This window comes from Cydia strobilella, chromosome Z (assembly GCF_947568885.1).
Source record: "Cydia strobilella chromosome Z, ilCydStro3.1, whole genome shotgun sequence".
Taxonomy (NCBI): Eukaryota; Metazoa; Arthropoda; class Insecta; order Lepidoptera; family Tortricidae; genus Cydia; species Cydia strobilella.
Genome location: NC_086068.1, coordinates 3578482 through 3591787, shown reverse-complemented (window position 1 = coordinate 3591787; position 13306 = coordinate 3578482). Strand labels below are relative to the sequence as shown.

At 38.0% G+C, this 13306-nt stretch overlaps 1 protein-coding gene across 1 annotated transcript in view; it reads right to left on the bottom strand.

Annotated features, from left to right (window-relative positions):
* Window positions 1–299: 299 nt before the first annotated feature.
* The window catches only part of LOC134754540 (arf-GAP with Rho-GAP domain, ANK repeat and PH domain-containing protein 2), a 43294-nt gene continuing 30287 nt past the window's right edge, over window positions 300–13306 (bottom strand). The window contains exons 4-12 of the mRNA XM_063690840.1: window positions 12026–12147; window positions 11368–11491; window positions 10241–10453; window positions 8644–8834; window positions 6480–6716; window positions 4757–4972; window positions 4402–4542; window positions 2704–2825; window positions 300–488 (exon numbers count right to left, since the gene is read on the bottom strand). Coding sequence (XP_063546910.1) covers window positions 356–488; window positions 2704–2825; window positions 4402–4542; window positions 4757–4972; window positions 6480–6716; window positions 8644–8834; window positions 10241–10453; window positions 11368–11491; window positions 12026–12147 — 1499 coding nt within the window. The 3' untranslated portion in view covers window positions 300–355. The remainder of the gene's footprint in view (window positions 489–2703; window positions 2826–4401; window positions 4543–4756; window positions 4973–6479; window positions 6717–8643; window positions 8835–10240; window positions 10454–11367; window positions 11492–12025; window positions 12148–13306) is intronic.

Here is a 13306-nt window from a genome sequence, read left to right as displayed (position 1 = left end):
TAAAATTAATGCATGGAGCTAATTGCATGTTCGAGTAAACAACCCGTATAACATATCTAGTCGTGGCGTGTGGTGCACGAAATGTACTAACTTTATATCAAGTTAATGGCGGCGAATAGGTAAAAAAAACCGTTCAAGCCCAGTACGATTACCTACTTTTTGAACTTTATTTGTGGTATTTTCTATAAAAAGGGACCTTATTGTCGATGGCGCTTACGCCATTATAAACGATGCTCCGATATAAATACAATGCCGCGCGACGCTGTGCGGCGTAAGCGCCATCGACAATAAGGTCCCTTTTCATAGAAAAATGCCCCATTTGACGTCTTATCTAGAAGGCAGCCTGACGTGTGTGTTACGTGATCACTAGACGAGGAGACGGCAGTATGTTTGTGTGTTCGGCGAATGTCATGGCGGCGGTCCATTTGAGTTGTTCCTCGGTGACAGCGCCAGCTATAGTGCACCCGAACCACGGACGATCCTTGCCCCTGCGAAAAGCATTTTCTCAAAAATGGACGGCAAAGTCGACGTTGCCGGTTAAAAAGTAGGTCGCGAAGTGCGTAGTTTATGGTCAGTCGAAAAATTAAAAAGTAAAAAACATTGCAGTCTCGATTTCGGGACTGCAATGTTGCATACAAATTCCATTATTTGTCGAGTTCCAAACTTTTTAAAAGTTGAAGTGGCCATATCAAATGAAGGCATAGGTCCATTAAACAGCCAAACAGATGATCAGTACTTATTATTACAATGTTGGTACCGCGACTATTTTCGTGTCTCAAATAGGTTGGCGTATTTTCAGCAGAAAAATACACTTCTATTTTTAATTAAAAAAATAAAAAGGCGGCAAAGCAAATCTTTTTACTTTTTTCTGTGAAAATATATACATAATAACGTTGCTTCTGTAAAATATTTCTATTATATTTGTGTTTATTGCGCCATTTTTGAGAAAAGCACTATATATGACTCGGCTGGAAGGCTACTTGCAGGCTTCGGATTCAATTAAACGGACTCCCAAGGTCGTCCGTTTAAAACGAATCCTCAGCCAGCAAGTAGCTACTTCCGAGCCTCGACAATAATGTACTATTAAACACAAAATTAAGAAACCTTTTGTTGGACAACCCTCTGTACTCTGTAAATGAGTTAATGGAATTGAATCTGTAATGCCTACAAAATTGCGAACAGAACCATCTGGCGGCGCATTTGAACGCCAATTGAGATCCTTTTTATTGGATAATCAATTATATTCTGTAAAAGAATATATGGAAATGACGTCTAATATTATCAATAGAGTTAATTAATTATATGATATGATATTGTTTACTTATTCTTATATTGTAATGCCTTGTACTTTAATTTGACGACCATTACGAGATACCTGGGTATAAGTAGCCATATTGACATCTTTTTCGTAACCATGCTATCATTTGACATTGTATATTTATTTCCCAATATTTATTTGACTTTGTGATGAATTTATTTTGCTATTGATATTTGATGGAGGAGGAGGAGGAGGAGGAGGGAGGATATGAACGTGGAGTGGACGTGTATCGGCTGACATGATGATGATAATGATGATTTGATGATGATTTTTATTTGTATTGACATTTATATATAATATACCTATATGTATAGTTGACGATCATAATATAAATTCGTATAGATTAGCTTAAAATAATTTATAATGTAATTTAATATTATGAAATTAATAAATCTAAATCTAATGATATATGTAATTTTATTTATAATTCAAAATATTCAAATGATTTATTTTATTTTAAAAATGATGATTAGCTTAAAATAATTTATAATGTAATTTAATATTATGAAATGAATAAATCTAAAACTAAATCTAATGATATACGTAATTTTATTTATAATTCAAAATATTCAAATGATTTATTGTATTTTAAAAATGACATTTACTTCTTTTGCGATATTTTTTTTTTGTTTGATTCTTAATTGCTTAGATCAGCAACGGCAAAGAAAGCTTTTACTTCAAATAGCAATTTTGCTTTGATTGACATCAATTTTTGACATGTTTTTGTTTAAACACATGACGATCCTTATTGGGAGAGAAAATGGGGCATTTTCTATGAAAAGGGACCTTATTGTCGATGGCGCTTACGCCGCACAGCGTCGCGCGGCATTGTAATTATACCAGAGCATCGTTATTAATGGCGTAAGCGCCATCGACAATAAGGTCCCTTTTTATAGAAAATACCACAAATTATTTTAATTTATTTTATATTCGTTAATATGTAATGTTTGACGATCATGATGAGAAGATAAGCATGATTTTGACATTGATGCAAATTTATAGTGTAAATTTTATCCTGAAATAAAAAAATCTAAATACATTTAGTTTTAGCAAATTCATTGATTGTACAAGATTGACAGTTGAAGATGGGGCTGTACTTACAGGTCCAGAAAGTGTGGAGAAAATAATTAAAAACCGGACAAGTGGGAGTCGGACTCGCCCACCGAGGGTTCCGTACTTTTTTTAGTATATTATGTTGTAGCGGCAACAGAAATACATCATCTGTGAAAATTTCAACTGCCTAGCTATCACGGTTGATGAGATACAGCCTGGTGACAGACAGACGGACAGACAGACACAGACAGACAGACAGACGGACAGAGGAGGATTAGTAATAGGGTCCCGTTTTTACCCTTTGGGTACGGAACCCTAAAAATGTATGTTACCTTTTTTGCTTGTTGCGCGGCACGAAGGTGATGGCCCAGCGCGACTGGGGGTTCCTTTTCGGCTCGTACCCCACATACCACAGAATATCCTTTATGTTCCACTCGTCAATCTTGTGCGAACCCTGTAAAATATGTCAAATCAGTAATTTGGGGCATTTTCTATGAAAAGGGACCTTACTGTCGATGGCGCTTACGCCGCACAGCGTCGCGCGGCATTGTATTTATATCGGAGCATCGTTAATAATGGCGTAAGCGCCATCGACAATAAGGTCCCTTTTTATGGAAAATACCACATTTGATGTATTTTGGAGTAAAAAAAGTTTTTAAGCTGCGACCGCAAACCCGAAGACACAGTCGAAGAGAGACCCCAACAAGTTACCCCGACTATAAGTCTGTCTAAGATAACTATGCACTGAAACTGAAATGACATAATTAACGTCATATTGTCATAGACATTTATTTTAATTCCACACTGTCGATTGCCGGGTCAGTGCAGAGTTAGCTTGGTCTGACTCTGATTAAGATGATCGCAGGATGTACCGGCGTTTATAAGAGGCCTATGTGTAGAGGGGCGTTTTCTAAAATATTGAAAACCTGATACTAACAGGACCCTGGTGTTTTTGGGTTCTTTCAACTCAGAATCACTAGTGTATTCAATCCTAAAGATAAAAAAAATGTCCCAATAATTTGTATGAAAATTGTACATTCCACTACGTCGCGTACATACAAATGAAAATAATTCACACTAAAACGTGACGTAATGGAATGGACATTTTGGGACATCTTTTTTTAATGGCAGAATGGAGAATGCTGTCGATTCTGAGTATAATGAGCTCAAGAAGGTCCAGATTTGAAAGAATCAGGTTTTCAATATTTACAGGTGATATGATGATGATCATAGACATAGTATATACAAGTAGTTATAGACGCGCCACCGAGCGACCGGGGGTAAGAGCATTTCGGCAGCATAGGATTTTTTCTCTTTCACTCTTATAAATCTCTGTATTTCACCATCGCCTACCTATGATGCCACCCGGTCGGCGATAAGGACAAAGCATGGCACTATTTTCTCTTTCCTCTTATAGGAATCGCAATAAGACTATCGTTCTCTATCAAAGAGTGTTAGGCCCTTGCCTCCTACCTATGATGCCATCCGGTCGGTGATAGTGACACTATTTTCTCTTTCCTCTTATAGGAATCGCAATAAGACTATCGTTCTCTATCAAAGAGTGTTAGGCCCTTGCCTCCTACCTATGATGCCATCCGGTCGGTGATAGTGACACTATTTTCTCTTTCCTCTTATAGGAATCGCAATAAGACTATCGTTCTCTATCAAAGAGTGTCAGGCTCTTGCCTCCTACCTATGATGCCATCCGGTCGGTGATAGTGACACTATTTTCTCTTTCCTCTTATAGGAATCGCAATAAGACTATCGTTCTCTATCAAAGAGTGTTAGGCCCTTGCCTCCTACCTATGATGCCATCCGGTCGGTGATAGTGACACTATTTTCTCTTTCCTCTTATAGGAATCGCAATAAGACTATCGTTCTCTATCAAAGAGTGTCAGGCCCTTGCCTCCTACCTATGATGCCACCCGGTCGGTGATAATGACAAAGCATGGCACTATTTTCTCTTTCCTCTTATAGGAATCGCAATAAGACTATCTTTCTCTATCAAAGTGTGTCAGGCTCAAGCACACCTGTTTGTCCTTGAAGTAGCACAGCTTTCCGTTCTGGAATTCAAACATATGGAGCTTGAAGGTCTTCATGGACTCGCTGGCGAACCGCAGCTCCGCACACACTAGCCCCGTGTTCCTAATCGCCTCCATTTCGTGAAGGATCTGTTTAGAAAAAAATATTCAACAGTTAAAAACCAGCCAAGTGCGTGTGCGCGTTCCGTACCATTGCTAGTTAGAAACATTTTTTTATTGATATCGATAGTTGGGTAATGGAAGAAAAAACTCTAGCAAGATTACGACAGTATTTTGTTTTGTGGCGAAAATTCCGGGCTCTGCATATGCCTTCTAGCATGAGGTGATGGGGGTAGGAACTCACCTTATTCTCTCTGACCAGCAGGTAATTATCCTTCCTATCATCCTCGTCCCAGTAGCCCCAGCGCAGCACCACGTCCAGCACCACCTCGTCGATATGCACCACTCGTTTCATGGACTCGTTGCATATCACCTCTTCCAGCATGAGGAGATGGGAATCGATGTTGGCTTTTTCTGAGAGTTGGACGCATATGTCCGCGCTTGTTGTGCTTGGCGTTAGCTGTGGGCAAAGATAGATATAACTCCGTAATAGATGGACAGTCTAAGGAAAAAAACGTGCCTCGAAAATCAAGAAAATTTGATTCTCGTTCAGAGGGCGCTACTAGCTTTGGCTTACTGTCGTATAGATGGCGTTGACGGTTTCGTTTGTTATTTAACAATTTTAACGTATATCAGTGAAAGAACATGGGTCAAAATCATAAAAATAATTAATGCAAATAAAAAAAATCATTTATCCATATTTAAATACATTTTATCGTATTTTTATAAATATTTATTTTTAGTTTTAAAGTGTGTCGACAGATGGCAGTGAATTTACTGGGGTTACAAAATTTAATATGACAGTACCGCTCTAGTATAAGGTTACTCTATGCTGTGGGAGAAGTGTTTTGTCAGGGGTCCCTTTGTTTGACATAATTATTGAAAGTCATAATTATTGATTGTCATATTATCATTAGTCATAATTCTGAAACCGTTAACTTTTCGCGATTTTCCTCAGGTTATCCTATAGATAGGTTAGGTTAGGTTTGTTTTATGGCAACCTGAAAAGTTACGCGCTTCTGAGAAAAACCAAATTATGACTAATGAGAATATGGACAAACATTATGACTTAAAACTATATGGGAAACAATAGAGACCCGTTTTTTTTATTATAATTATTTTGAAAGCCGATTGTTCATATCTGTAATACGTATCTGTAAATATTTGTAGTCGTTACCTACAAAACAAAGTACCTGAACGTAGAATTTTGTAAATATTGGAATAGGGATGTTGACAATTTTCTTAGAACTGTTGTCATAGACACGTAATTATTGCAAAAAAAATTTTTTTAATAAAAAATAGATATACTTTTAATTAATTTAATACGCATATTTACACTTACAAAATATGATTTTCAGCATTCTAATATTCCCTGCTATGGTAAAAACATGACATTTTATATTCGCGATTCATATCGATTCGATCGATCGTAGATTATCGAAAGTGAGCAATAGATGGACGAGTTAGTTTGAGCAAAGATAGATATAGATCCGTAATAGATGGATACAGACTAAGGAAAAAACGTGCCTCGAAAATCAAGAAAATTTGATTCTCGATCAGAGAGCGCTACCAGCTTTGGCCTACTGTCGTATAGATGGAGTTGACGGTTTCGTTTGTTATTTAACAATTTTAACGCATCAGTGAAAGAACATGGATCAAAATCATAAAAATAATTAATGCAAATAAAAAAAAATCATTTATCCATATTTAAATACATTTTATCGTATTTTTATAAATCTTCATTTTTAGTTTTAAAGTGTGTCAATAGATGGCAGTGAATTTAGTGTGGTTACAAAATTTACTATGACAGTACCGCTCTAGTATAAGTTACTCTATGGTTTGAGGGTGGACCCATTAGGTGTGACTCGAAGTTTTGACCATCTTCTTACTAAGCATAAGCAGTCGTCGTACGGCACCCTCTCGCCGTTATTCGGCCTCGCTCGGCCCCTACACGGCCTCGTACCCACCGAGACTTGATAGCACGTCGTCCGATCCTTCACATAGATCCACGCCTTCAAATCACCAGCCGCCTTCGGCGCAGAAGGCGCTCTGTTGCTAAGCACCCTCATCAGCACTCTTCGAACGGCCCCCTCGCGTCGTTTTTCGGCCTCGGTCGGCTCCCATACGGCCTCGTAGTTGGCTATCAGGTCGCGGACTACGTAGACCTCTTTGGAATACCAGGATGTGTTCAGGGTGTTACTGGTCTGTGGACAAAACATTACATTTATACTAAAAAAATAACTCCGAATATAACTAAAATCAAAGATAGATATAACTCCGTAACTCTATTATATCCTCTTTGCTAAAACTAAAATAGTAATTTCAAAATAAAAAAAAACTAATTTTAAAATACATTTAGATTTATATTTACATACTAAATTCTCGATAACTGCCCATGTTGTGACACTCGTGGCAGAGAATTTACATTGTCTAATCTTTTGTTCGGAAAAACGTGGTCCTAGGCTAGTGATTTTTTTTAGGCCAGTGGTCGGCGAACGCTGGAAGAGAAGACCCAACCGCAGTTACTAGATATAGTTTGTTAAAGGATTGTCTCATTTCAAACATAGACAGAGAGAATCATACTATCTTTGTCTTACACTAGTACTAGCACCCAAAAGAAAAGTATGAGTAGGGTGCGTTGGGGTAAGATTGTAGGGTTTTTTTATGAGGGATAAGACAAAAAAAAACCGTATGCCAAAGCATTACGGACGACTGAAAAGTTACTTAAATCTTACCCCTCATAAAAAACCCTTCAATCTTATCCCAACGCACCCTATAGTTTTTTTTTGTTCTTATTTTCTGTCAATTAGTTTGACCAACTACATCATAGGTTTCAGGAATCACAAGGGCCTATAAAACTTGATTCGAGTGGTCTAAGCCCTAAGTGGTGTCTTGCAGAGCCGCAATTACAACTCCAAAGAGCCGTATGCAGTTGCCGGGGTTAGCCGGGGCCTAGGCCGGCAATGTTGTATGAAGATTCATTGCCGACGCCGCCATTATTGGGCTCTTATTATCACTATACCCCCGTTATCTTGTCGCACTGACATTTCTTTTCAGTAGAGCGTAAATGTTTTTTTTTTATCGACTATCTAAATGGCCTTAGTGTAGAACTTATTACATGTCACTGATAATTTCAAAGAGTGTCACTAGGTAGGTACTATTACTTTAGATAAAAATATTTTAAGATTAGTTTTATTTATTTTTAGTTTCAATTTTTAAGTTTTATAAGTTAGTTATTTAATTTAGAGGTAAAAATGTATATGTATTTGTCCTATGTACTTTAGATAAAAATATTTTAAGATTCGTTTTATTTATTTATAGTTTCAATTTTTAAGTTTTATAAGTTAGTTATTTAATTTAGAGGTAAAAATGTATATGTATTTGTCCTATGTACTTTAGATAAAAATATTTTAAGATTAGTTTTATTTATTTTTAGTTTCAAAATTTTAAGTTTTATAAGTTAGTTATTTAATTTAGAGGTAAAAATGTATATGTATTTGTCCTATGTACTTTAGATAAAAATATTTTAAGATTAGTTTTATTTATTTTTAGTTTCAATTTTTAAGTTTTATAAGTTATTTATTTCATTTAGAGGTAAAAATGTATATGTATTTATTTGTCCTATGTACTTAAATATAATAAAATATTTTTGATTTTTTTATATATATATACATATATGATAAAAAAACCGGTCAAGTGCGAGACGGACTAGCGTTTTAAGGGTTCCGTACATCACACAATGTCTGTTTCCGCGCATATTAGTACCAAAGAAACTCCGTAATAGATGGATACAGTCTAAGGAAAATACGTGCCTCGAAAATCAAGAAAATTTGATTCTCGTTCAGAGGGCGCTACTAGCTTTGGCCTACTGTCGTATAGATGGCGTTGACGGTTTCGTTTGTTATTTAACAATTTTAACGCATATCAGTGAAAGAACATGGGTCAAAATCATTAAAATAATTAATGCAAATAAAAAAAATCATTTATCCATATCTAAATACATTCTATCGTATTTTTAAAAATATTTATTTTTAGTTTTAAAGTGTGTCGACAGATGGCAGTGAATTTACTGGGGTTACAAAATTTACTATGACAGTACCGCTCTAGTATAAGTTACTCTATGGTACTTACCAAAGCAGCTGGCATTAAAGTAGGCGCCCATACAGACGCAAGGTTCTCTGCGCTCATTTTGTTAGCGTGCGCCATACTGTGTAGAAAGTGTAAGTGGGCGAATAGCTTGCGCGCCGTGTTTCTTGCTACCATCGGGAGAGAGGACATCACCCGGCGGTAGATGGTGTTGCGAGCCGCCGGATCGTCTTGTTCTGGAAACGGTGAATTTATCAATACTTCGACCAAAGATAGATATAACTCCGTAATAGATGGATACAGTCTAAGGAAAAAAACGTGCCTCGAAAATCAAGAAAATTTGATTCTCGTTCAGAGGGCGCTACTAGTTTTGGCCGACTGTCGTATAGATGGCGTTGACGGTTACGTTTGTTATTTAACAATTTTAACGCATATCAGTGAAAGAAAATGGGTCAAAATCATAAAAATAATTAATGCAAATAAAAAAAATCATTTATCTATATTTAAATACATTTTATCGTATGTTTATAAATCTTCATTTTTAGTTTTAAGGTGTGTCGACAGATGGCAGTGAATTTACTGGGGTTACAAAATTTATTATGACAGTACCGCTCTATTATAAGTTACTCTATGCTTCGACTAAGTGATAAATTTAAGGAAATTGACATAATGACAGTGCACTGTCAATACATTTATGAGAATATTCTGTATGTAGGTACATAAAAATGAGTTTTCTCGTCTTGTATATATAAGTACCTCCAAATAGTTTATTTTCGGTTAGTACCGGTTGTAGCACTATTTATAAGACGTAAAAAACTGGCAACACATGAAATGTCATATTAGTCTACGGAATAAAATAAAACCAGTCAAGTGCGAGTCCGTATTTTTTAGTATTTGTTGTTATAGCGGCAACAAAAATACATCATCTGTGAAAAATTCAACTGTCTAGTTATCACGGTTCATGAGATACAGCCTGGTGACAGACAGACGGACAGTGGAGTCTAAGTAATAGGGTCCCGTTTTTACCCTTTGGGTACGGAACCCTAAAAACAGTCGATTGCTGATAGTGCCCAGGTAACATTTATACGTTATTATGACGTCCGTTACTTCATTATGACGTATAAATGACGTCATTATGACGTATAAATGACGTCATTATGACGTATAAATGACTTCATTATGACGTCGCTGACGTCACTTTCCTACCTGGGTGATCCTGCGGCGCTCCTCTACAAGGCGGAGTCGGCATTCGTTGGTGGTTTTAGACGGTAGTCCTACCACTGGTTAGTCATTCATCGCTCCTGGCTCCCACGGGCCCGGTGGCATGCATAAACGCATTTCCCCAAAGTTAAAAAACCGGCCAAGTGCGAGTCGGACTCGCGCACGAAGGGTTCCGCACCATTACGGAAAAAAACAGCAAAACAATCACGTTTGTTGTATGGGATCCCCATTTAAATATTTATATTATTCTGTTATTAGTATTTGTTATTATAGCGGCAACAGAAATAAATAATCTGTGAAAATTTCAACTGTCTAGCTATCACGGTTCATGAGATACAGTCTGATGACAGACGGACAGTGGAGTCTTAGTAATAGGGTCCCGTTTTTACCCTTTGGGTACGGAACCCCGGGCTATAGTTACCTAATGCAGCCAGCATTGCCTCCCGCTTAGCCTGCGACATGAGCGGCTCGGGCAGATCCCTAAAGAACCTCTTCAGGACGCCAGCCACATCGTGTTCGGAATGCGTGCCCGGACTCAGCTGCACCGACCACGCGTCCCTACGGAACCGGGCCAGGAGTTCTGATAACACTACGTTGCTGCCTGCGCGCCGGTATATGCCCTCCGATAGGCTGCCTGTTGACAAAGAAAAAAACCTTTATTTCCTTAATTTTTAAACACATGACACGCCAAATTTTACCAAATATTTGGGGCATTTTGTATGAAAAGGGATCTTAATGTCGATGGCGCTTACGCCGCACAGCGTCGCGCGGCATTGTATTTATATCGGAGCATCGTTAATAATGGCGTAAGCGCCATTGACAATAAGGTCCCTTTTCATAGAAAATACCACTTTTACAGTCTTTGTCCAATGTGCATTGTGTCTCACATTTTATTAAGCAAAATGCAAGCAAATACACATTGGACGAGGATCTTGGAGAAGTGGAATACCACCCTTAAGGATCATGTGATGAAAATCGTTACGTAATATTTAAACGCTCCCTTAGAAGTTTATTAACTTTATTATTTACTAGTGTGCAAAAATTATATACTGGATTTCAACAGGTATCTATTTAGGGCCGGTACAGACGGACTGCAACCCGACTGCAACTTGTATGGGAACTGCACGCCGACGTCGCAGTTCGCGTTCAGTCGGTGTGCAGTTCCCAATAGTTACATTGTAAATTGAGCGGGACGAAAAAGCAAGCCCGGTTGCAAGCCGACGAGTGCGAGCAGGATAGCTAAACTAAGCATATCCTAAAAGTCCTGCGACTGATTTCTTTCGCGCGGAAGTGGCGCCACGGCAAAAATTTGCAACAAGCTCGCGCCGCGGTCCGAGCGCTGTGGCTTGAGATTAATTAATAATAGGGGTTATTTTCGCGCGCGGTTTAAAATCTTATCACCACGTAATTTCGGTAAGGCAACTAAGGCAAGCCCGGCTTTTGGGCTTGTATGGAAGTACCGCAACGGCGCGATAATTTACAATATTGCTTTGCCACCCGAGGGGAAAATAAATCCGCGAATTGGAGAGTTCACAACCCAATACTAACCATGTGCATATATGAAGCTTAGGCACTTGTCCACGATGGCCGGAACATCCTCCTTGGTTAACTGTTGATGGTGTATCTGAGCTCCGTTGTTGTGAGCAGCTAATTTTACCATGTATCGCCATCCCTGTAATATAACAATAGTATTGTCTTACTGATTTCTGTGTCAATTTAACTGTGAAACTTTGTAATGTTCTTTGTTCATGTTGATGCCAACTTTAATAGAAATGTTTTTTTTTTTTTTTTCAATTATAGTCCGTGGTGTACGGCAAATGATAATGATATAATGATGGAATTTTCTTTTGCAGAGTTGCTCCTTTTGACTCAGAAATTGATTTAAGAAAGTAAAAATTTTGACTTAAGGGGGGGGGCGTGATCACCCCCACCCCTTCTTCCACACCGCACCAAAAGTCTAGGTGGCCAGGGGTAAGAGAAAGACATATTCATGTAGGCAGCATAATCCTTTTTCTCTTACACTCTTATAAATTTCGGTATTTCGCCATCGCCTTGCTATGATGCCATAACCCGACCATGAACAAATGCCCGGTCGGTGATAAAGACAAAGCATGGCACTATTTTCTCTTTCCTCTAATAGGAATAGCAATAAGACTATCTTTCTCTCAAAGAGTGTCAGCTGTCAGGCCCTTGGTGGCTGACTAACCTTGAGATCTCTCTCGGTGGGGAAGCGCAGGTAGATGGTGGCGTGGGGACAATCCATGAGCAGGTTCCCGCTACCGTCCGTCGGCATCACTTGTTTCATCTCCTCGTCTGCATCTTGAGTCACTGGCAGACATGACAATAATTAGTGGTGGTATTTTCTATAAAAATATTGTCGATAGCACTTACGCCATTATAAACGATGCTCCGATATAAATACAATGCCGCGCGACGCTGTGCGGCGTAACCGCCAACGACAGTAAGGTCCCTTTTCATAGAAAATGCCCCAGTAACTCATCAATAATAAGTGATTTTTATATAAAAAACCGGCCAAGTGCTAGTCGGACTCGCGCACCGAGGGTTCCGTACTTTTTTTGTTGTAGCGGCAACAGAAATACATCATCTGTGAAAATTTCAACTGTCTAGCTATCGCGGTTCATGAGATATAGCCTGGTGACAGACAGACAGACGGACAGCGGAGTCTTAGTAATAGCAAAGAGGATATAATAAGATAGAGCGGTACTGTCATAGTAAATTTTGTAACCACTGTAAATTCTCTGCCATCTATTATCGACATACTTTAAAACTAAAATTGAAGATTTATAAAAATACGTTAAAATGTATTTAAATATGGATAAATTATAAATTCATTTGCATTAATTATTTTTATATGAATTTGACCCATGTTCTTTCACTGATATGCGTTACAATTATAAATAACAAACGAAACCGTCAACGCCCTCTATACGAGAGTAGGCTAAAGCTAGTGGCGCCATCTGATCGAGAATCAAATTTTCGTGATTTTCGAGGCACGTTTTTTCCTTAGACTGTATCCATCTATTACGGAGTTATATCTTTGGTAATAGGGTCCCGTTTTTACCCTTTGAGTACGGAACCCTAAAAACCGGCCAAGAGGGTTACGTACTTTTTAGTATTAGTTGTTATAGCGGCAACAGAAATACATCATCTGTGAAAGGTCTCACGAAGACATATTTCTTTTCTTAATCTCGCGTTTAAAAGACGCTTCTGGTATTAGTACCATTTATACTTTTTTCGACAAATCATAAATTTTTGGGTTATTTAGACTCAGAATCACGAGTACTATTGAATAAGACAAAGAAAAAAAGTGTCCCCAATTTTTCATACTTTTGGGTGTTAGTTTTGTAACGGTCCGTACAAAATGTATGTGAAAATGCGTTACAAAACTGTAATTTTTTTGGGGACAATTTTTTTTTATCGATAGTCCTCGTGATTCTGAGTACTATCGATAAAGTAAATAACCCAA